Source organism: Pecten maximus, chromosome 4 (genome assembly GCF_902652985.1).
Source record: "Pecten maximus chromosome 4, xPecMax1.1, whole genome shotgun sequence".
Taxonomy (NCBI): domain Eukaryota; kingdom Metazoa; phylum Mollusca; class Bivalvia; order Pectinida; family Pectinidae; genus Pecten; species Pecten maximus.
In genome coordinates, this window is record NC_047018.1 from 45,886,534 (window position 1) to 45,911,251 (window position 24,718).

The 24,718-nt window shown below is 34.5% G+C and overlaps 2 protein-coding genes across 2 annotated transcripts; both read left to right on the forward strand.

The window, feature by feature from the left end:
* The first annotated feature begins 3,769 nt into the window (after positions 1 to 3,769).
* Positions 3,770 to 18,716, forward strand: LOC117326244 (dolichyl pyrophosphate Man9GlcNAc2 alpha-1,3-glucosyltransferase-like). The gene is made up of 14 exons (XM_033882914.1): positions 3,770 to 3,891; positions 5,050 to 5,134; positions 5,514 to 5,603; positions 5,860 to 5,948; positions 6,127 to 6,206; positions 6,869 to 6,933; positions 7,441 to 7,623; positions 8,802 to 8,937; positions 10,863 to 10,948; positions 12,074 to 12,158; positions 15,315 to 15,385; positions 15,592 to 15,660; positions 16,267 to 16,414; positions 17,271 to 18,716. Exons 1-14 carry the CDS (start codon positions 3,810 to 3,812, stop codon positions 17,493 to 17,495), a joined length of 1,494 nt encoding a protein of 497 aa, XP_033738805.1. The 5' UTR covers positions 3,770 to 3,809; the 3' UTR covers positions 17,496 to 18,716.
* Positions 18,717 to 19,868: 1,152 nt separating this feature from the next.
* LOC117326245 (dolichyl pyrophosphate Man9GlcNAc2 alpha-1,3-glucosyltransferase-like) lies at positions 19,869 to 23,757 on the forward strand. Its single transcript, XM_033882915.1, has 4 exons — positions 19,869 to 19,889; positions 20,096 to 20,164; positions 20,772 to 20,919; positions 21,776 to 23,757. Exons 3-4 carry the CDS (start codon positions 20,773 to 20,775, stop codon positions 21,998 to 22,000), a joined length of 372 nt encoding a protein of 123 aa, XP_033738806.1. The 5' UTR covers positions 19,869 to 19,889; positions 20,096 to 20,164; position 20,772; the 3' UTR covers positions 22,001 to 23,757.
* Positions 23,758 to 24,718: the final 961 nt, after the last annotated feature.

Sequence of the window (24,718 nt, forward strand, 5' to 3'; positions counted from 1 at the left end):
TGATTGGTTAAATCAGCAAAAGTGATATTTTTCACTAGTGAAAAATATCACTTTTATAAAATGAAAATTTTTGATATTTCACTGGTAAAAATGTAATAAATAGATTGTTCCCAATTTATATGTCACTTTTCAGCTTTGTCAAAATTTCGATAGAGTATATTATGGTACAGCTTTGCTATCTAGGTGTGTTTGATTGTATCAATATGTGTTAATATGATATCGTATTGACCACAACAGGCAAGCAAAGCTGATTATGGTATAGTTCACCATTTCTGAAGATATGTGTAAACTTCTTTATAATGTGGTAACAGTCATTTAACTCTGTGTGACATTCATTTATCCACCATGATTATATGTTCCATCATGAATATACATATGTGAAGTAAATTTTATCATAAAATAAAGTTCCAATTTGGTTGTGCAGAAAATAACACTGATTTGCATAGTGTGACTACTGTTTGGCACAGCTTGGTATTTCTGACTCAATTATTTTTTCTATCTTCAATTACACTTATGAATTTCATTTTTCAACATTTTTTCCAGATGTTTATTTCTCTGATGAGTCAAACAAATTATGGGTCATTTTATAATCATCAGATTCATAATATGGTTATTTCAGAATTTTTCATTGAAAGGAAAAGTGCAATGATAAAAGTTGAATAATCAAATCTTTTTGTTTGAAGCGTGTCAAGTATTTTTATATCTATTTATAAATCATATTATATACCCATGTACAAAATTAGTTCTAACTGTGATATACATGTATTTATGAACTTTATCAATAAATAAAAAAAATGAGCTTATGCAATGCTTTGTTTATTTACTCAATACATTTTCATCCTTAACATATTTTCTGCAAATAAGCCCCAATCTTCATATTTATAGAAATAGTATATGAAATAGTAAGCTTAAAGTGGTTCACAAATAAATAAGCCATCCCCAGATTTTAGTGCTAAACTTTTACACTAGGGGGAGAGCTTATTTGAGAATAAATATGGTACTAAACATTTACAATAGGGTAGAGGGCTTATTTTAGGATAAATATGGTACATGTACTTAACTTTTACACTAGGAGAGAGGGCTTATTCGAAGATAAATATGGTACTGAACTTTTACACTAGGGGAAAGGGCTTATTTGAGGATAAATAAAATATAGTACTAAACTTTAACACTAGGGGAGGGGGCTTATTTGAGAATAAATATGGCACTTAACTTTTACACAAGGAGAGGGGGTTTAATTGAGGATAAATATGGTACTAAATTTTAACACTAGGGGAGGGGGCTTAGTTGAGGATAAATTGGTACTAAACTTTTACACTAGCGGAGGGGACTTATTTGAGGATAAACATTGTACTAATCTTTTACACTAGGGAAGAGGGCTTATTTGAGGATATATATGGCACTAAACTTTTACACTAGGAGATGGGGCTTATTTGAGGAGAAATATGGTACTAAATTTTTAGGGGCTTATTTGAGGAGAAATAAGGTACTAAACTTTTACACTTGTGGAGAGGGCTATGATAAATATGGTACTAAACTTTACACTAGTGGAGGGGGCTTACAGTATTTGAGGATAAATGCAGTAATGATAGGTTTAATTTGAATTGTATCACATCAATGTCTACCTATAACACTCCTTTCTGTGTATTGGGATTATGACTGGCGATGCAACAAGATATAGAGTTGGTGTACCTTAGTAGTATATTCATATTGTTTTCTGTTTGTGGTGGACTCGAAAAATCTCTTACTAGTAGCAAAAGCAATGAAGTATCGCATATCGTGGACAATATGGATCCCTTAACAATACAGACATCACAGTGTTGTCTATTTCACAACCACTTTTACTACTATCAGTGTACATATTTATAAAGAATGATAAAAACCGACAAATCAAATAACAAGGAGTGAACGTATGATACTGGATATAAATGTTTAGTACTCAGACACAGATGATCAGTACTCTGACATCGAGATGTTCAGTACTGAACACTTACACCTTCAACTATTTCTCAAAGTTTCAAATTTTTTTTTGCTACAACAAAAGCTATTTAATAGGTATAGCCAAACCCCTTCACAAATGCCTAGAAAAGTACTCAGACACAGCACAGATGGATAAATTGGTACTAAACTTTTACACTAGCGGAGGGGACTTATTTGAGGATAAACATTGTACTAATCTTTTACACTAGGGAAGAGGGCTTATTTGAGGATATATATATGGCACTAAACTTTTACACTAGGAGATGGGGCTTATTTGAGGAGAAATATGGTACTAAATTTTTAGGGGCTTATTTGAGGAGAAATAAGGTACTAAACTTTTACACTTGTGGAGAGGGCTATGATAAATATGGTACTAAACTTTTACACTAGTGGAGGGGGCTTACAGTATTTGAGGATAAATGCAGTAATGATAGGTTTAATTCGAATTGTATCACATCAATGTCTACCTATAACACTCCTTTCTGTGTATTGGGATTATGACTGGCGATGCAACAAGATATAGAGTTGGTGTACCTTAGTAGTATATTCATATTGTTTTCTGTTTGTGGTGGACTCGAAAAATCTCTTACTAGTAGCAAAAGCAATGAAGTATCGCATATCGTGGACAATATGGATCCCTTAACAATACAGACATCACAGTGTTGTCTATTTCACAACCACTTTTACTACTATCAGTGTACATATTTATAAAGAATGATAAAAACCGACAAATCAAATAACAAGGAGTGAACGTATGATACTGGATATAAATGTTTAGTACTCAGACACAGATGATCAGTACTCTGACATCGAGATGTTCAGTACTGAACACTTACACCTTCAACTATTTCTCAAAGTTTCAAATTTTTTTTTGCTACAACAAAAGCTATTTAATAGGTATAGCCAAACCCCTTCACAAATGCCTAGAAAAGTACTCAGACACAGCACAGATGGTCATTGACTCGGAGTTTATAGTGACTCGTACAGGATTTTTACCAACTTAATTGACTCAATCTGATATAATTGTGTATATGTTTTTGTACAGAGTTCTGCTATTTCACATTCAAATAAACAAGAACACTAGCTTATATAGACGTTATATCTTGATGGATTGGTTCATGGTAGAAGACTTTGATCACAGCTATTTATACATAATTTTTTTAACACACTATAGCGCTATCAATCAGAAAATTCAAATTGGAGTCTGTATACTCTAATAGTACCGTCTGATGCATTCATTAAACATTTAACTTTGTGGATTTAAATGATTGAATAATAATTTAAGTGCTTTTTTGCATGAAGTAACATTTAGTAATAGGATCAATTAAAAGGGATTTATTGTTCAGTGTTTAATTGGTCAAAGCCCCATGACCTTTAATCCCTGAACATATTAAAACTGAATTGTGTAGACTCTACATGTTACAAATTTAAACCTCCTTTTCACCTTTAAAATACTGCAGTTGAACTACCGACTGCATGCATGCTGTCAACAAATAAAATAAATTATACAGTACATAGCCAAAACTGAATTAAACAGTCAATTTAAACAAAATGAGCTAGACTGATAACATGTTTAAACTTTGACCTGCCCTGGTGAAAACATTTTACAGTAAACTATACCTCCTAGTATAGATCTTCCTCGGTGTCAAAAAGATAAAAGGAAAGTGAAAGTGCAAAAAAAGTAAGATTCGAAATACCCCTGAAGAGCCCCATAATTATCTGAGTCAATGGTATGTTTGGTTCATAAAGACTTTCAGAGCATACGTCACAAACGTCTGTTTAACCACGAAGAAAAAATATCGACGTAGCGCACAGGGCATTTCGCCGGTATGGAACATTTAGTACAGAAGTTGTTGGTAGCTCTCATCGCCGTCCTCGTCAGATGGTGTGTGTCTTTATGCAAATACTCAGGTAAGTTTTCCAGTCTTCCTGTCAGGCAGTAAACCATGACACATATCCCTTCTGTGCGCTTTAGACCTCGTAGTGGAATATTAGGCTACATGTTTTTTAGGGTCGGAGCACAGGTACTTGGGGTAACCAGAGACGTATTGTACTGATATACAAGTCTCTGGGGTAACGTCGTTTAGAAATTATATATTGTATATATAATTATATATATTATATAGCCTCGTAGTAATACGAGGCTATATAGTATATATATACAATATATAATTTCTTACCCCAAGTACAATGTACCTGTGGGTCGGAGAAGTGCTACGAAATAATTTACAGTAATGATCCCCAAATGATTTGAAGTTCATGATCAATGTTACTCCAACAATGTTAGAGGTTTTACACAGCGAGATACTTTTGACAGGCGGCGGCAAAATCATATCCGATAGAAAAAGAGCCAACAGCGGACTCTTATGTTATAGGAGTAGATCAATGTGTGACTGTTCCATTCGATGGTTGTCTATGGTTGAGGTGAAACAGTCACTTTTATCTGGTAATCAGGTTAGGACAGTAAATCCAGACAGGATAATTGATAGACAGCGAATATGGATTTAAACTCTGGGTGATAATAATTAATTACCACATTGCACTTTAATTGTCTTTAATATTCTTGGGTTAGTGTTCGATTTATAGAGGTCTCCTTGATAGGTAACTACATGTACGTACTGTTGTAACAGAAAAAATATCTTACGCTTTCGACTATTTTTTCAATAATTTTCGCTACAACAGTAGCTATTTGACAGGTATAGCCACTAACCCCTTCACATATTTTTACCTATTGGGATATTTTGACTGTGTCACTCAGCCGAATGTGTCGCTGAGAAGTGTTCAGCTCTGTGTAGTGTCACGTGTAGATGGACAATCATGTGACACTAGGAGAGAATTATAAGTGGTAGGTCCAGCCCATCATCTCTGTTAATGATGGGCGTCTCTGCTTAGTATAAGCGATAGCTTATGTGATTTGTTTGATTATGTGCATGAGTTCTTCAGATGTCAGGATTTCAGTATTGGTGGGATCGATGGTATGACCCATGAATGTGTAGCTACAATGTTCAAACTCGATCACTGTACTGACTGATAACTTCACAAATAATTAAATTGAATTTTTGACTTTAGGTGCCGGTAAAGGGCCTATGTATGGTGACTATGAGGCTCAGCGACACTGGATGGAAATCACATACAACCTGCCTGTACAGGAATGGTACGTAACCATGGCAACACACATAACAAAACAAGTGAAATGTGAGATGTTTCAGTGGCAAGAATGCAATGTATCCTGTCACATTCATCCGACTAATGACAGCAAAATGTAATGAGTTTGATGCAAGGTGGTAATATTTGAGTAAGATGATAATAAATTGTCGAGAAGTTTCAATGACACTTTATGCCTATGTAAATCAAATTGACAAGATGATCCTGGTATCCTTTGTTTAGTACCAGGTCATAAATTAAGAATAAAGAATAAAGTAAGAAATGTCCTATTTTCATGAAATTATATTTTAACAAATCAATTTAAATCTCCCCAGAAAACTTCATCTGTAACTGTTTTTATTAATTTTTTTTTTTTTTTTTTCATCTAGGTACAACCAGACTGCTAGAAATGACCTTCAGTATTGGGGACTGGATTATCCCCCCTTGACTGCCTATCATAGCTGGATATGTGGTTACATGTATGAAGCTTCTTTTTTTTTTAATAATTTGGTTGGTGAATTCTCTTGTAAAATAATTTCTTAGGATACCTACTTAGTGATTTGTGTTGGTGTTCCTTTGCTGAATACACTATGATTAAATATCCATCACTTAGTCATAGTGATAATTTTCTTTCTTAGTTCATGTTGGATACCATATGTCAAAATTCAACTGTCATATATTGCACATTAACATATTGGTAATTTGATGATTCAAAATATGCTTTTTTGATTTTAGTGCAAACCAGATCAACCCAGACTGGGTAGCATTAAAGTCTTCCAGGGGATTTGAAAGTCCTGAACACAAGCTGTTTATGAGGTATACAGGTAAAATGGTTTTGTTATTAATTTCACATTTATCCGACAATAAGCCCATGCTTGGTAATAAGTCCACTGCATCTATAGCAGTAAGGTGTAAATGATATCAATAACCTGAAGAATATTAACAGTGAGCTTTGTAATACCAAGTAATTACCCGGTAATCGTTATGTGTTTTAATTTCCAGTACTAGCTGCTGATATCCTGTTCTTCTTCCCTGTTGTGTTTCTGATGTTTATGAAAAGTGGACAAACTAAATACGCTGCGGTAAGATTTGTACCATTTTCTGCAAGTTAAACGTCTAGGTGACACTTTTACTGGCATTGTCTAAATTTCTCAAATAGGATCCAGATTTCTGAACTGGATTCATTCTTTATGTATTTTAGTCAATAAAAACCACAGGGTCGAGGATTCAAAATAGGGAGTGTTTGGTTACCAGCAACAAAGCTAATTTTTTTATGCCATAGCCTGCCATCATAGCCTTTCATCTGTTGTTTGTCCTATTCGACGGATGTCTCAAATTTCAGTGTTTTTAGTCCCCTATTGGCAAAAATAGAAGGGGGGGGGGGGGGGTCCTCTTCATCTTTCTTGTATATCTATGTACATAATGCCAAATTTGTCAACACTCTAGCACTTTAATTCTTGAAAGATTTTGATCAAACTTCACAATGGTAAAGGATCAGAATATCTCAAGCAAGCTCAAGTTCAGGGTTTTTTTTTTGTCAAGAACAATGTCACTGTTACTTTTTTAGTGGGGGGACATGTATTGCTTTAGTAATACGCAGCATGCTTGTTTCATTGTGTCTTACAATATTTATTACATGGCTGTATTGCAAGGGAGTCTGTTCTTTATTTTGCTTTATGAGGGTTGATATACAGTAGAGAATGCTCGAGACATTCTACCTTGAATTTCTCTTTTTTTTTGACAGAGTAAGGCCAATATCCTGATGCTGTTGTCTCCTGGACTCATCCTCATCGACCACGGACACTTCCAGTATCCTTTATTAAAATCCCTGTCAGGAAAACAGCTTAATTCTTATCAATGTATCTGAGGAAAAAATAGATAGGATTTGTCATATCATATTTTCCTCAAATAATCCCCTGTCTACTAATAAGCCCCCTCCTTCATTTTTAAGATAAGAGTGAAAGACAGATGGAGAAAATCATGAATACAAAATTTTTATTTAGGGCGATATTGTTATCATTAAATGCCAATTATATAAATAATTCATATTTTACAAGTAGGGAAAATGAAGTGCATACCCAGAAGGAATTTTTGTCCAAATTAGGTTTGTTGAAAACTTGAAAATAAAATTTCAAAGACAAGCGGAAAAGAATGCTGAAGAAAATCAGACTCTTTTGTTTGTTAGGTCCCAAAACATTAAAGTGGCTTGTATGTTTTCAATAATACATGTTGAGTTATTATGACCTTGGCTGAAGGTCAAGGTCACATACATATAGGATGGCCTTGACCCCAGAATGACCTTGACCTATGATTCAGATACAACTGTATAAGTCTTGGATTTGTTCTCCTTGCTGTCATGTTGATCGGTAAGGGTCGTGAACTTTGGGGATCTGTTTTCTTTGTGCTGGCGCTGAACTACAAACAGATGGAGCTGTACCACGCCTTTCCATTCTTCTTCTACCTTCTGGGATTGTGTTTCAGGAGGAAGGATCAGAACGGGTCAGTAACTAGCATTTGTATGTTTTCTATATCATATTTATTTCCAAATAAGCCCATGTCCTTAAAATAAGCTTACTTGCAAATTTTTGCAGAATCGTCAATTTTGAAAAAGTAAACTAAAAATGGTTCACAAATAAGTCCACTTCTTGCATTTTTGCACAATCATCAGTTTTAGAAAAATTAAGCTGAAAATGGTTCAGAAATAAGCCCCACTCATAGATAGCCACTTCTTGCAATTTTGCAGTATCAGTAATTTTGAAAAAGTAAGCTAAAATTGTTCACATGTAAGCCCTCCCCAATTTTCAACATTTAACTTTTACACTGGAGTTGGGGGAGGGGGTGGTAATTTGAGAATGAATATACATGTAGTAGTATTTAAACATAATTTGAAAAGAATTTAAAAAAAACATCAAATAGAGAAACTCCCAACTATTTTTATTCAACTGATTGCAGATTTTAGGTTTCTATAAATAACCCAACTACATGTATTAGTCATGATTTGCCAGTGGTACACATCCAATAGCAAGCACTGGATAACATTGGAGCGCAATTAGCCCCACAAAACACGAGATATTGTGCATAAACTAACTTTTTATAGTCACAGTGACCCTGACCGTTGACCTCTGGGCACAAAAAGTTACCTGCATCACAAATAAACACTTTCTTCAATGAAGCACCGGGTAATAAATAAAGTTGTTGCAATTAGCCAAAAAGAACTCAAGATATTGTGCAGAATCAAAAAAGGTGCAGACAGATTGACAGAGGAACAGACAAACTTTCTGATTACTGTTAGGGCACTGCATCACACCGAATTGCACCACATCACACCGCATCACACAGTATCCCAACACATTGCATCGCATCACACAGCATCACACCTAATCACACAGCATCACACCTAATCACACAGCATCACACCACATCACACAGCATCACACCACATCACACAGCATCACACCACATCACACAGCATCACACCACATCACACCACATCACACCGCATCGCGCCGAATCACACCGAATCGCACAATGTGCGACTGGCAGTGTATAGATTTGTTGTATGCATACTTTTACATGTACAATACTCACAAAAGGAACTGCTGCATGTAAGACAAATTCCTGACTCGTAACTATTCAATAGTGTCAATACACATTAAATAATTTTCCTTGTATACCAGGCTACTGCGGTTGATTAAGATTGGAATCACAGTCCTTGCTACATTTGCTTTGTGCTGGGCGCCATTCCTCTCAAACAAAGATTCTGCACTCCAAGTCCTTCACCGTCTTTTCCCATTTGCTCGTGGCTTATATGAGGTTCGTATGCTTAGAGCTGTGTTTTGTTCAATATTTAAAAACGCTTCGAAATTTTGTATTATTTTTTAGCTCACCTGCCCGAAGGGCAAGTGAGCTTATGCCGTGGTGCGGCATCCGTCGTCCGTCCGTCCGTCCGGCCGTCCGGCGTCAACTTTTTCATTTAAACAACTTCTTCTCAATAACCAAGAGGCCCAGGGACTTGATATTGGGCCTGTCGCATGCTGGGGTGAAGGGCTACAAAGTTTGTTCAAATAAATGACCTTGACCTTCATTCAAGGTCACAGGGGTCAAATAGGCTAAAATCTTCAAACGACTTCTTCTCAATAACCAAGAGGCCCAGGGACTTGATATTGGGCCTGTAGCATGCTGGGGTGAAGGGCTACAAAGTTTGTTCAAATAAATGACCTTGACCTTCATTCAAGGTCACATGGATCAAATAGGCTATAATCTTCAAACGACTTCTTCTCAATAACCAAGAGGCCCAGCGACTTGATATTGGGCCTATAGCATGCTGGGATGAAGGGCTACAAAGTTTGTTCAAATAAATGACCTTGACCTTCATTCAAGGTCACATGGGTCAAATAGGCTATAATCTTCAAACGACTTCTTCTCAATAACCAAGAGGCCCAGCAACTTGATATTGGGCCTATAGCTTGCTGGGGTGAAGGGCTACAAAGTTTGTTCAAATAAATGACCTTGACCTTCATTCAAGGTCACATGGATCAAATAGGCTATAATCTTCAAACGACTTCTTCTCAATAACCAAGAGGCCCAGGGACCTGATATTGGGCCTGCAGCATGCTGGGGTGAAGGGCTACAAAGTTTGTTCAAATAAATGACCTTGACCTTCATTCAAGGTCACATGGTTCAAATAGGCTATAATCTTCAAATGACTTCTTCTCAATAACCAAGAGGCCCAGCGACTTGATATTGGGCCTATAGCATGCTGGGATGAAGGGCTACAAAGTTTGTTCAAATAAATGACCTTGACCTTCATTCAAGGTCACAGGGGTCAAATAGGCTATAATCTTCACACAACTTCTTCTCAATAACCAAGAGGCCCAGGGACCTGATATTGGGCCTGCAGCATGCTGGGGTGAAGGGCTACAAAGTTTGTTCAAATAAATGACCTTGACCTTCATTCAAGGTCACATGGTTCAAATAGGCTATAATCTTCAAACGACTTCTTCTCAATAACCAAGAGGCCCAGCGACTTGATATTGGGCCTATAGCATGCTGGGATGAAGGGCTACAAAATTTGTTCAAATAAATGACCTTGACCTTCATTCAAGGTCACAGGGGTCAAATAGGCTATAATCTTCACACAACTTCTTCTCAATAACCAAGAGGCCGAGGGACTTGGTATTGGGTCTGTAGCTTGCTGGGGTGAAGGGCTACAAAGTTTGTTCAAATAAATGACCCTGACCTTCATTCAAGGTCACATGGGTCAAATAGGCTATAATCTTCAAACGACTTCTTCTCAATAACCAAGAGGCCCAGGGACTTGATATTGTGCCTGTAGCATGCTGATGTGAAGGGCTACCAATTTTGTTCAAATAAATGACCTTGACCTACATTCAAGGTCACAGGGGTGAAATTTGCAATAGCCAAGAGCCTCCAAGACCTGATATTAGGCCAATAGAATGCTGGAATGAAGGACTAGAAAATTTTTAATATGAATAAAACTAGCTTACAATGATATTTGAATAAAGAGGTAATCAACATAGTATCTTTAGAAATGACCTCATCAACTTCAAAGTTGCTGAAGAGCCAGGTGAGCGATACAGGCCCATTGGGCCTCTTGTTTAATTTCATGAAGACGTAGCTAAAAATTTGAACACAACTTAAGTTTCATTTGTCATATACAAAATGTGATTGAATAAGTGCTGTCAAAGTAAAACTAATAATTGTTCATTCCATTACAGGACAAAGTGGCCAATGTCTGGTGTAGTTTATCATTCCTGATTAAACTGAAGGATATTTTAACAAGAGACCAGCTTGTATTGCTGTGGTGAGTCTATATTAGAACAAAGTCTATCGATCCTGACTAAACTGAAGGATATTTTAACAAGAGACAAACTGAAGGATATTTTAACAAGAGACCAGCTTGTATTGCTGTGGTGAGTCTATATTAGAACAAAGTTTATCGATCCCGACTAAACTGAAGGATATTTTAACAAGAGACCAGCTTGTATTGCTGTGGTGAGTCTACATTAGAAGAAAGTCTATCGATCCTGACTAAACTGAAGGCCCTAAGGATATTGTATACGGAATCCATCTTGTATTGCTGTGTGATCCCAAAGTTTCTGATGTTTTCACTCATTTTATATAAATCCAACTCCCAAGTTTCCCAACTCTTCGCAGCCATACTTATAATGACCGCTTGAAATAACCTGACGAGATCTCATTAGAAACAGGGTAATCTTCGAGCTGAAATAGTTTTCGGTGACACTTATAATCACGCGACTCATAGACTCATATAACAAATATGGCCATCAAATGTTTAGAAAATTGAGTTAGATTATGAAATGAGTGGACTGATCTGTTCATGTGTGGCGACATGTATGTATGGTCAGGTATGTCGAAAAATGATCACTTTTAGATAAGTTGAGGAAATAGAGGATATCTAACAGTGTCTTCAGTAATACCAAATATATTTCACGAGTGGGGCTAATATTTTGATATTTTTCACGAGTGCGCAGCACGAGTGAAAAATATTAAAATATTAGCCACACGAGTGAAATATATTTGGTATTACTGAAGACACTGTTAGATATTCTGTTTATTACATTTTTTATCAACGAAAACCCTACCCCGTATGCTAACTAGGACTACAGCGATAATTTGTAAACAAAAAAAGTAGTTTCCCCTGTCCAGGTGCTAACATGTATGTCGGGCTTTCTGATTGGTCAATTATTTTGGTATTTTCTAATCATTGATTTGATTGGTCAAATCAGCAAAAGTGATATTTTTCACTAGTGAAAAATATGATATTTGTCACTAGTGAAAAATATCACTTTTATAGAATGAATATTTTTTGATATTTCACTGGTAAAAATGTAATAAATTTCATTATTTCATTCAATGACGCTATCCATGTATGATTCTACTGATATGATTTTATTTTTTATTACAGTATTGTATCTACTTTGGTGCTGTGTCTTCCATCGTCGCTGAATCTCCTGTTAAAACCAAGTTTCCTGAGATTTAAATACTCATTAGTAAGTATGAGAGTGTTTTTGTGCTGCCATTGAATAGACAACATGATATCTGTAAGATTTATCATATTGATGTGATGTCACTGTGATATCTGTAAGATTTATCATATTGATGTGATGTCACTGTGATATCTGTAAGATTTATCATATTGATGTGATGTCACTGTGATATCTGTAAGATTTATCATATTGATGTGATATCTGTAAGATTTATCATATTGATGTGATATCTGTAAGATTTATCATATTGATGTGATGTCTGCAAGATTTATCATATTGATGTGATGTCTGTAAGATTTATCATATTGATGTGATATCTAAGATTTATCTTATTGATGTGATATCACTGTGATGTCTGTACGATTTATCATATTGATGTGATGTCACTGTGATATCTGTAAGATTTATCATATTGATGTGATATCACTGTGATATCTGTAAGATTTATCATATTGATGTGATATCTGTAAGATTTATCATATTGATGTGATATCACTGTGATATCTGTAAGATTTATCATATTGATGTGATATCACTGTGATATCTGTAAGATTTATCATATTGATGTGATATCACTGTAATATCTGTAAGATTTATCATATTGATGTGATATCACTGTGATATCTGTAAGATTTATCATATTGATGTGATATCACTGTGATATCTGTAAGATTTATCATATTGATGTGATATCACTGTGATATCTGTAAGATTTATCATATTGATGTGATATCACTGTGATATCTGTAAGATTTATCATATTGATGTGATATCACTGTGATATCTGTAAGATTTATCATATTGATGTGATATCTGTAAGATTTATCATATTGATGTGATATCACTGTGATATCTGTAAGATTTATCATATTGATGTGATATCACTGTGATATCTGTAAGATTTATCATATTGATGTGATATCACTGTGATATCTGTAAGATTTATCTTTTTGATGTGATATCACTGTGATATCTGTAAGATTTATCATATTGATGTGATATCACTGTGATATCTGTAAGATTTATCATATTGATGTGATGTCTGTAAGATTTATCATATTGATGTGATATCTGTAAGATTTATCATATTGATGTAATATCACTGTGATATCTGTAAGATTTATCATATTGATGTGATGTCTGTAAGATTTATCATATTGATGTGATATCTGTAAGATTTATCTTTTTGATGTGATATCACTGTGATATCTTTAAGATTTATCATATTGATGTAATATCCGTAAGATTGATCATATTGATGTGATGTCACTGTGATATCTGTAAGATTTATCATATTGATGTGATGTCTGTAAGATTTATCTTATTGATGTGATATCTGTAAGATTTATCTTATTGATGTGATATCTGTAAGATTTATCATATTGATGTGATGTCTGTAAGATTTATCATATTGATGTGATATCACTGTAATATCTGTAAGATTTATCATATTGATGTGATATCACTGTAATATCTGTAAGATTTATCATATTGAAGTAATATCACTGTGATATCTGTAAGATTTATCATATTGATGTAATATCACTGTGATATCTGTAAGATTTATCATATTGATGTGATGTCACTGTGATATCTGTAAGATTTATCATATTGATGTAATATCACTGTAATATCTGTAAGATTTATCATATTGATGTGATATCACTGTAATATCTGTAAGATTTATCATATTGATGCAATATCACTATGATATCTGTAAGATTTATCATATTGATGTGATATCTGTAAGATTTATCATATTGATGTAATATCACTGTGATATCTGTAAGATTTATCATATTGATGTGATATCACTATGATATCTGTAAGATTTATCATATTGAAGTGATGTCACTTTGATATCTGTAAGATTTATCATATTGATGTGATATCACTATGATATCTGTAAGATTTATCATATTGAAGTGATGTCACTGTGATATCTGTAAGATTTATCATATTGATGTGATATCTGTAAGGAGATTTGTCATATTGATGTGATATCCACTGTGACTGTCTGTAAGATTTATCATATTGTGTTATATCTGTACGATTATCATATTGATGTTATATCTGTAAGATTTATCAATGATGTGATATCACTGTATATCTGTACGATTTATACTCTGATGTGAATCGTAGATTCTATCATATTGATGTGATATCTGTAAGATTTATCATACTGATGTAATATCACTGTGATATCTGTAAGATTTATCATATTGATGTAATATCTGTAAGATTTATCATATTGATGTAATATCTGTAAGATTTATCATACTGATGTGATATCACTGTGATATCTATAAGATTTATCATATTGATGTGATATCTGTAAGAATTGTATATATTGATGTTGAGATATCTGTAAGATTTATATATTGAGGTGATAGTGTAAGATTTATCAATGATGTGTGTGATATCTGTAAGATTTATCATATGATGTGATATCTGTAAGATTTATCATATTGATGTGATATCTTTAAGATTTATCATATTGATGTGATATCACTATGATATCTGTAAGATTTATCATATTGATGTGATATCTGTAAGATTTATCATATTGATGTGATATCTGTAAGATTTATCATATTGATGTGATATCTGTAAGATTTATCATATTGATGTGATATCTGTAAGATTTATCATATTGATGTGATATCTGTAAGATTTATCATATTGATGTGATATCACTATGATATCTGTAAGATTTATCATATTGATGTGATATCTGTAAGATTTATCATATTGATGTGATATCTGTAAGATTTATCATATTGATGTGATATCTGTAAGATTTATCATATTGATGTGATATCTGTAAGATTTATCATATTGATGTGATATCTATAAGATTTATCATATTGATGTAATATCACTATGATATATCTATAACAATATGATTAAGTAGTATGTGATATGCAGTTTACCAGGTGATTCTCAATTGCAAAAAAAAAATCACTGTCAAATCAGTTGATTATGAATACATGTATATGCAATGCAAGTCTATGAATGTGAAAAATTACCAAATTCTCAGAAGAGGAAATCACCAAAATTTAAAGGTAGAAAATATCAAATTCTCGAGCAGATATTACCAAAGTCAAAAGGTGAAACAAAATCATCAAATTTCTTTCATGTATATTTTTTGTTTTGCAGATAAATTGTTCCTTGGTATTTTTCCTGTTTTCATTCCAAGTTCATGAGAAGAGTATACTTATTGTTACTGTGTAAGTAAAATTGTTAATATCAGCACAAGATATTCCTCCGGGTCAAACAAGAAAGTAATACAAATTAGTGTGCAGATTAGTATGCAAATTGGCATGCAAATTGATATTCAAATTAGTATGCAAATAAGTATGCAAATTGACATGCAAATTGTATGCAAATTGATATGCAAATCATTTGTCAGTTAAAATATCATTCTTTGTTACAGAATTGTAAACTTGTTTTGTGTTCAGCTGCCTTTCTGGAATCTCTGGTTCACCATCATATCAACATTCAGGTAAGTCCTCACATTAGAAATAACATTTAGTTTGTCTACAGCTCTATGTGTTTCTTTATCAATAAAGTTTTACATACACTATAATACAGAAGCATGTAGTGTCTCGCCTATCTATCTGGTTAAACTACTAATAAATAAGCCCAGGCGGAAACTTTGGGTTAAAGTATGGGGTCAAGTTTATTGCAATAATCCTAGGAGTGGGAGCAGGTGAATACATGTTTTACAAACAATCTCTCGTTTAGCTTTGTCTCGACACTTTATCACTAGCCCTCCACCTCTGGGTTGCGGGTTCGAAACCCAGGTAGGGCAATGGCCTGGTACTGACTGTAGGTCGGTGGTTTCTCCGGGTACTCCGGCTTTCCTCCACCTCCAAAGCCAGGCATGTCCTTAAATGACCCTGGCTGTTAATAGGCCGTTAAATAAACCAAACTAAACCAAAGCTTTGTTATTTATTTATCATTTTAAAGAGAAACATTATCTACTGAAATGAGATTACTATGAACCTATCATCTGTATTATGATACAGCGTATTGTGATTTTCCCTCCAGTAGTTTGTCTTTGCTAAATGATACACTTTAGACTGAAATTGAGATTTTCTCTGTCCAGTATGCTGCCTCTACTGATGAAAGACGGATTACTTGTCCCTTACATTTCCACCACTTTGTTATACATCATCATAAGTCGCAGTACAACTCCGGTATTCGTGTTGCCGAGCGAGGAATATAGACTACAACGTCGCTTACAAAAGTTTACCGTAAGTTTTGCAGACATACCCATTTAAGGTCATGACCAGCACCTTCATTCCTTGTGAAATCAAAGTTTCAACAAATGTTGAGTATAAGAATATCTTTGATAAGTTTGTGCTTCAGGGTTCCAAAATCAAGGTCACTGTTACTATTTATAGGAAAAATTCAAACAATAATGATGTCATCATTCAAGCAACTTCATTTCTTTAGGGATTTCGACATATATTTTTAAAACATTTTGTAAAGGTGAAGTTCTGATACAAGTACACCTTGGATGAGTTTTGTATGTCATGATTCCAAGGTTAAAGTTATTGTTACTATTTATATAAAATCGCATCAATGACATTTATTTTCATGGGAGAGAGGGCATTCATGTCTTAAAGCCATTTTCTGGGTTCTTTTAACAGATTTGTGTAAACAGATTGTCTGTTAGGTTCTGATTTTATATAAAATAATTCTAGAATGAAATTCTTTCAGGTTTGTTAAATGAATGGCCTTGAGCTACTTTTCAGATCACAGGGATCTTACTTTTAAATAACCATATATGATGAGAGGGAGGAAGTTTTAGTTTGTCCAGTTGATAAATCTTGACTCACTGGTATTGAATTGTTACAGGCTGAAATGTGTTAAAATCTTCAAACAACTTCTTCTGAAAAACAAAAGACCCCAGACTCATGTTTAACCAGATGTAAGCTGGGATAAAAAGATATTTGTTTATTTATGTAAATAACAACTACCTGGTACTTTAACCTAACTTGTATTAGAAATATTGACTGTCCTTTTGAAGCTTTGAAAATAACACAATAAAAATCAATTATGAAAATTCTGCATGTGATCATTCATGTTTGTTTTTGTATATTGCAGTTTTACTGGTCGATGTTTGGAGTGATTGCCCTGACAGCGCTGTCCGTATTTGCCACGCCTCCGCCCAAACTTCCCGATCTCCTCCCTGTATTGGTTTCCGTGTACTCCTGTTCTCACTTCCTCCTCTTTCTCGTTTATTTCCATGTCAGACAGTTCCAGTGTAAAGACTCGGAGACGATGGACACCTCACACACTCCGTATACCCAGCTCAAAAAGAAACAGTAGCCAAAAATATTCCTTGTTATAATTGCTTGTTTTAATTCAGGTTTGTTCACCTCAGAATTGTTTCCTGGTTTTGGGTATTAGTAACTATAGCCATAGTTTTCTCAGTGACTTCTGTATGGATCGAACCCCAGGCCCTGGGCATACTGGACTATAGCCCTACTAAATGAGATATAGAGAAATTTACCAAAGTCTGTAGAAAGATTTTAAGTTGTTACAATTATGTCACTCATTCCAGGGTTAGCAGTAATGCTTGTGATAGCAACTGAAGACTGAATATTTTTGCAATGTTTCTTGAGTCTGGCAGGGAGGCTGATGTAACAGAGTGCATTATTTTGTTGATGTCTCTCATGGGGAGAAACATTACAGCAGTCATTTTTTTAACAGATAAACAAAGAGCAAAGTTTAAAAGATCCTTCAATGTAGAGTACTCATTCAAATTGTTGTTTGTTTGCTGGGATTATCGCCCTGTGAATATAGGGTCCTTTTGAGGCAGGGTCTCCTTGTAGTAGTTGGTGACTACCTCAATTATCAATGTAAGGGAGGCCCGTCATATGCCATCAGCAATAAGGGTAAAGTGTATTGCCCAAGCACACAACCAAGACAGCACAGATCGGCCCATTTCAAAGCTTCCAGAGAAACACAAACTGACACATGTGTAAGCGTCAAACTGTATTGTACCTGGGATCTTCACCTGAGTTCGTGTGGTCGGTGCTCTAATGGACTGAGCTATCAGTATGGCCTTAACTGTACTCCAAAAGTGCCTTATTATAAACTTGCTCAGGAACCAATATTACAACTCATTCCAAGCCTGTATTTGTTTTGTAGTTTAACGCAATGGCTACACAAAGCCCACTTTGTTCCTTGTTGAATATCTGCCAAGTGCTTGATATTTGTGAGTATTTTTTTTATGAAATTTATGATTCATCAGATTTTTTCATTTTATTTTTTAATGCTTTTTTATTCAAATAAAACTAGACAAATTCATTAATAGTCCATCAAGGTTGGGTTATTATGTGAAAACGTGGACATATTTATCCACAAACAACCCCCATTCATCTGTCAAATCATTATTTTTAGCTCACCTGGCCAAAATTAATATAATATGGTACTGAATTTTTACAATAGGGGAGGGGGTATTATTTGAGGATTAATGTGGTAAGTTATATGAAACTATGAAATCAAGAGATAAAAACCAAGAAATATTGAATATTAAAAATAATTTAAAAAAAAGATGTTCTGAAGTTGGGATGGATGAGAATAAAAAAAGGAATCAAATTTATCTGTTAAACTCTGAAAATCTGTAAATAACAGACAAATGTACACATGTACTGTATTTATCCTCAAATAATTAAGCTGTCCCTCCCCTTGTGTAAAAGTTTGGTATTTAATTTGAAGTATTTTTAATTGACAATTCTGCAAAATAAAAAAAATGAAGACTGGGTTTATTTTGAGCGAGGGGCTGATAAATGCAATATATTGACATTGCACGACAATGCTGAAGAGTAAACATGATGAGAAAAAAAAAGAGTGCAAATTGAATCCCTGTAAATGTCATCTTTATTTTTCATGTTATGACGTCATAATTGTAACAGTGACGACTTAGGCATAATGGCTGTTCCATAAAGATGATGCTGAAGAGAATAAATAAATGCAGCACATTTATTTTCATATTTAATGCTTTAATATGTTAATGTCTGTTTCAAGTTTAGTCATATTGAATAAAAACACAACAATTTCATTGAGATTTCTTAGTGTTTTGTTTTCACATGTAGGGTGTCGCGTCACGAGACGAGAGAGAGAGAGAGAGAGAGAGAGAGAGAGTCGCCTTCCTGGAGATATGGCATGTCACCAGGATTTCCCCATGTTCTAGCCTTTTAGAGATTCACTTAATTAATTGAATGTACATTATTGAATATATTACATACAGTTCTGTACAGTTCTGTAACATTGTATTCATACTGTACATGTAATATATAGAGAATACATAGTCAGTGTCTTAAAATATAAGCTGTATTTTGGCGAGGGTAAAGAAAGAACACCATTTTTGTCTTTCTGTCACGAGCCAAAAATACAGCCTATATTTTAAGACACTGACCATGTATTCTATTTATCCTGAAAGTCATCAAAAATAATCATTTTGAAGTGAAACGGTATCAACAATAATCCAAATATGTTCGCCTTTTAAACGTTTCACTTGGAAGTTGGCTAGTCGAATTGACGCATGTGCTAAGATTCCAAAATACAGCTGTTTTCTGTCACTGCCATATGTACAGCAATAAATATATATGGTGGGTGTATTCTGACAATGCGGTGGCAGTTGCAGGATAAAACATGTTATCATGTGACCTGAGGACCAATTTTCCCAATTGAGAAGAGTATACTTATTGTTACTGTGTAAGTAAAATTGTTAATATCAGCACAAGATATTCCTCCGGGTCAAACAAGAAAGTAATACAAATTAGTGTGCAGATTAGTATGCAAATTGGCATGCAAATTGATATTCAAATTAGTATGCAAATAAGTATGCAAATTGACATGCAAATTGTATGCAAATTGATATGCAAATCATTTGTCAGTTAAAATATCATTCTTTGTTACAGAATTGTAAACTTGTTTTGTGTTCAGCTGCCTTTCTGGAATCTCTGGTTCACCATCATATCAACATTCAGGTAAGTCCTCACATTAGAAATAACATTTAGTTTGTCTACAGCTCTATCTTTTCTTTATCAATAAAGTTTTACATACACTATTATACAGAAGCATGTAGTATCTCGCCTATCTATCTGGTTAAACTACTAATAAATAAGCCCAGGCGGAAACTTTGGGTTAAAGTATGGGGTCAAGTTTATTGCAATAATCCTAGGAGTGGGAGCAGGTGAATACATGTTTTACAAACAATCTCTCGTTTAGCTTTGTCTCGACACTTTATCACTAGCCCTCCACCTCTGGGTTGCGGGTTCGAAACCCAGGTAGGGCAGTGGCCTGGTACTGACTGTAGGTCGGTGGTTTTTCTCCGGGTACTCCGGCTTTCCTCCACCTCCAAAGCCAGGCATGTCCTTAAATGACCCTGGCTGTTAATAGGCCGTTAAATAAACCAAACTAAACTAAAGCTTTGTTATGCATTTATCATTTTAAAGAGAAACAAAATCTACTGAAATGAGATTACTATGAACCTATCATCTGTATTATGATACAGCGTATTGTGATTTTCCCTCCAGTAGTTTGTCTTTGCTAAATGATACACTTTAGACTGAAATTGAGATTTTCTCTGTCCAGTATGCTGCCTCTACTGATGAAAGACGGATTACTTGTCCCTTACATTTCCACCACTTTGTTATACATCATCATAAGTCGCAGTACAACTCCGGTATTCGTGTTGCCGAGCGAGGAATATAGACTACAACGTCGCTTACAAAAGTTTACCGTAAGTTTTGCAGACATACTCATTTAATGTCATGACCAGCACCTTCATTCCTTGTGAAATCAAAGTTTCAACAAATGTTGAGTATAAGAATATCTTTGATAAGTTTGTGCTTTAGGGTTCTTAAATGAAGAATAACTGTAACTATTCATAGGAAAAATTCAAACAAAATAATGTCATCATTCAAGCAACTTCATTTCTTTAGGGATTTCGACATATGTTTTTAAAACTTTTTGTAAAGGTGAAGTTCTGATACAAGTACACCTTGGATGAGTTTTGTATGTCATGATTCCAAGGTTAAAGTTATTGTTACTATTTATATAAAATCGCATCAATGACATTTATTTTCATGGGAGAGAGGGCATTCATGTCTTAAAGCCATTTTCTGGGTTCTTTTAACAAATTTGTGTAAACAAATGGTCTGTTAGGTTCTGATTTCATATAAAATAATTCTGGAATGAAATTCTTTCAGGTTTGTTAAATGAATGGCCTTGAGCTACTTTTCAGATCACAGGGATCTGACTTTTAAATAACCATATATGATGAGAGGGAGGAAGTTTTAGTTTGTCCAGTTGATAAATCTTGACTCACTGGTATTGAATTGTTACAGGCTCAAATGTGTTAAAATCTTCAAACAACTTCTTCTGAAAAACAAAAGACCCCAGACTCATGTTTAACCAGATGTAAGCTGGGATAAAAAGATATTTGTTTATTTATATAAATAACAACTACCTGGTACTTTAACCTAACTTGTATTAGAAACATTTACTGTTCTTTTGAAGCTTTGAAAATAACACAATAAAAATCAATTATAAAAATTCTGCATGTGATCATTCATGTTTGTTTTTGTATATTGCAGTTTTACTGGTCGATGTTTGGAGTGATTGCCCTGACAGCGCTGTCCGTATTTGCCACGCCTCCGCCCAAACTTCCCGATCTCCTCCCTGTATTGGTTTCCGTGTACTCCTGTTCTCACTTCCTCCTCTTTCTCGTTTATTTCCACGTCAGACAGTTCCAGTGTAAAGACTCAGAGACGATGGACACCTCACACACTCCGTATACCCAGCTCAAAAAGAAACAGTAGCCAAAAATATTCCTTGTTATAATTGCTTGTTTTAATTCAGGTTTGTTCACCTCAGAATTGTTTCCTGGTTTTGGGTATTAGTAACTATAGCCATAGTTTTCTCAGTGACTTCTGTATGGATCGAACCCCAGGTCCTGGGCATACTGGACTATAGCCCTACTAAATGAGATATAGAGAAATTTACCAAAGTCTGTAGAAAGATTTTAAGTTGTTACAATTATGTCACTCATTCCAGGGTTAGCAGTAATGCTTGTGATAGCAACTGAAGACTGAATATTTTTGCAATGTTTCTTGAGTCTGGCATGGAGGCTAATGTAACAGAGTGCATTATTTTGTTGATGTCTCTCATGGGGAGAAACATTACAGCAGTCATTTTTTAACAGATAAACAAAGAGCAAAGTTTAAAAGATCCTACAATGTAGAGTACTCATTCAAATTGTTGTTTGTTTGCTGGGATTATCGCCCTGTGAATATAGGGTCCTTTTGAGGCAGGGTCTCCTTGTAGTAGTTGGTGACTACCTCAATTATCAATGTAAGGGAGGCCCGTCATTTGCCATCAGCAATAAGGGTAAAGTGTATTGCCCAAGCACACAACCAAGACAGCACAGATCGGCCCATTTCAAAGCTTCCAGAGAAACACAAACTGACACATGTGTAAGCGTCAAACTGTATTGTACCTGGGATCTTCACCTGAGTTCGTGTGGTCGGTGCTCTAATGGACTGAGCTATCAGTATGGCCTTAACTGTACTCCAAAAGTGCCTTATTATAAACTTGCTCAGGAACCAATATTACAACTCATTCCAAGCCTGTATTTGTTTTGTAGTTTAACGCAATGGCTACACAAAGCCCACTTTGCTCCTTATTGAATATCTGCCAAGTGCTTGATATTTGTGAGTATTTTTTTTATGAAATTTATGATTCATCAGATTTTTTCATTTTATTTTTTAATGCTTTTTTATTCAAATAAAACTAGACAAATTCATTAATAGTCCATCAAGGTTGGGTTATTATGTGAAAACGTGGACATATTTATCCACAAACAACCCCCATTCATCTGTCAAATCATTATTTTTAGCTCACCTGGCCAAAATTAATATAATATGGTACTGAATTTTTACAATAGGGGAGGGGGTATTATTTGAGGATTAATGTGGTAAGTTATATGAAACTATGAAATCAAGAGATAAAAACCAAGAAATATTAAAAATAATTAAAAAAAAAGATATTCTGAAGTTGGGATGGATGAGAATAAAAAAAGGAATCAAATTTATCTGTTAAACTCTGAAAATCTGTAAATAACAGACAAATGTACACATGTACTGTATTTATCCTCAAATAATTAAGCTGTCCCTCCCCTTGTGTAAAAGTTTGGTATTTAATTTGAAGTATTTTTAATTGACAATTCTGCAAAATAAAAAAAATGAAGACTGGGTTTATTTTGAGCGAGGGGCTGATAAATGCAATATATTGACATTGCACGACAATGCTGAAGAGTAAACATGATGAGAAAAAAAAAGAGTGCAAATTGAATCCCTGTAAATGTCAGCTATATTTTTCATGTTATGACGTCATAATTGTAACAGTGACGACTTAGGCAAAATGGCTGTTCCATAAAGATGATGCTGAAGAGAATAAATAAATGCGGCACATTTATTTGAATAAATAAATGCAGCACATTTATTTTCATATTTAATGCTTTAATATGTTAATGTCTGGTTCAAGTTTAGTCATATTGAATAAAAACACAACAATTTCATTGAGATTTCTTAGTGTTTTGTTTTCACATGTAGGGTGTCACGTCAGGAGACGAGAGAGAGAGAGAGTCGCCTTCCTGGAGATATGGCATGTCACCAGGATTTCCCCATGTTCTAGCCTTTTAGAGATTCACTTAATTAATTGAATGTACATTATTGAATATATTACATACAGTTCTGTACAGTTCTGTAACATTGTATTCATACTGTACATGTAATATATAGAGAATACATAGTCAGTGTCTTAAAATATAAGCTGTATTTTGGCGAGGGTAAAGAAAGAACACCATTTTTGTCTTTCTGTCACGAGCCAAAAATACAGCCTATATTTTAAGACACTGACCATGTATTCTATTTATCCTGAAAGTCATCAAAAATAATCATTTTGAAGTGAAACGGTATCAACAATAATCCAAATATGTTCGCCTTTTAAACGTTTCACTTGGAAGTTGGCTAGTCGAATTGACGCATGTACTAAGATTCCAAAATACAGCTGTTTTCTGTCACTGCCATATGTACAGCAATAAATATATATGGTGGGTGTATTCTGACAATGCGGTGGCAGTTGCAGGATAAAACATGTTATCATGTGACTGATAGACAATTTGGAAATGGTGATCTGGATGGAGGAGTCTGTTCAAGGGAACTTACTATATTGATCATAAAACAAATTCTCTATTAATAGTTATGGTGACCTTGACCTTTCATATAAAAAAAAAAGCAATCTCAAACAAACTGTGTCAGTAGGGTAGCGCTTTATGAAGTTGAGATTTTAGTTCCGAGGAAACCTTGTTATTGTCAAGAAACTAATTATGCTACAAGTGACCCTGGCCTTTGACCTTTTGACCTGAGTCACAAGCACACACTATCAATAAAGAAACAGTTGACAGCTCAGCTTGATTGGTCCACTTGAACATGAATCATTGTGCAAAAAAAAAAAAAAAGAATTGTAGTAACCTTGAC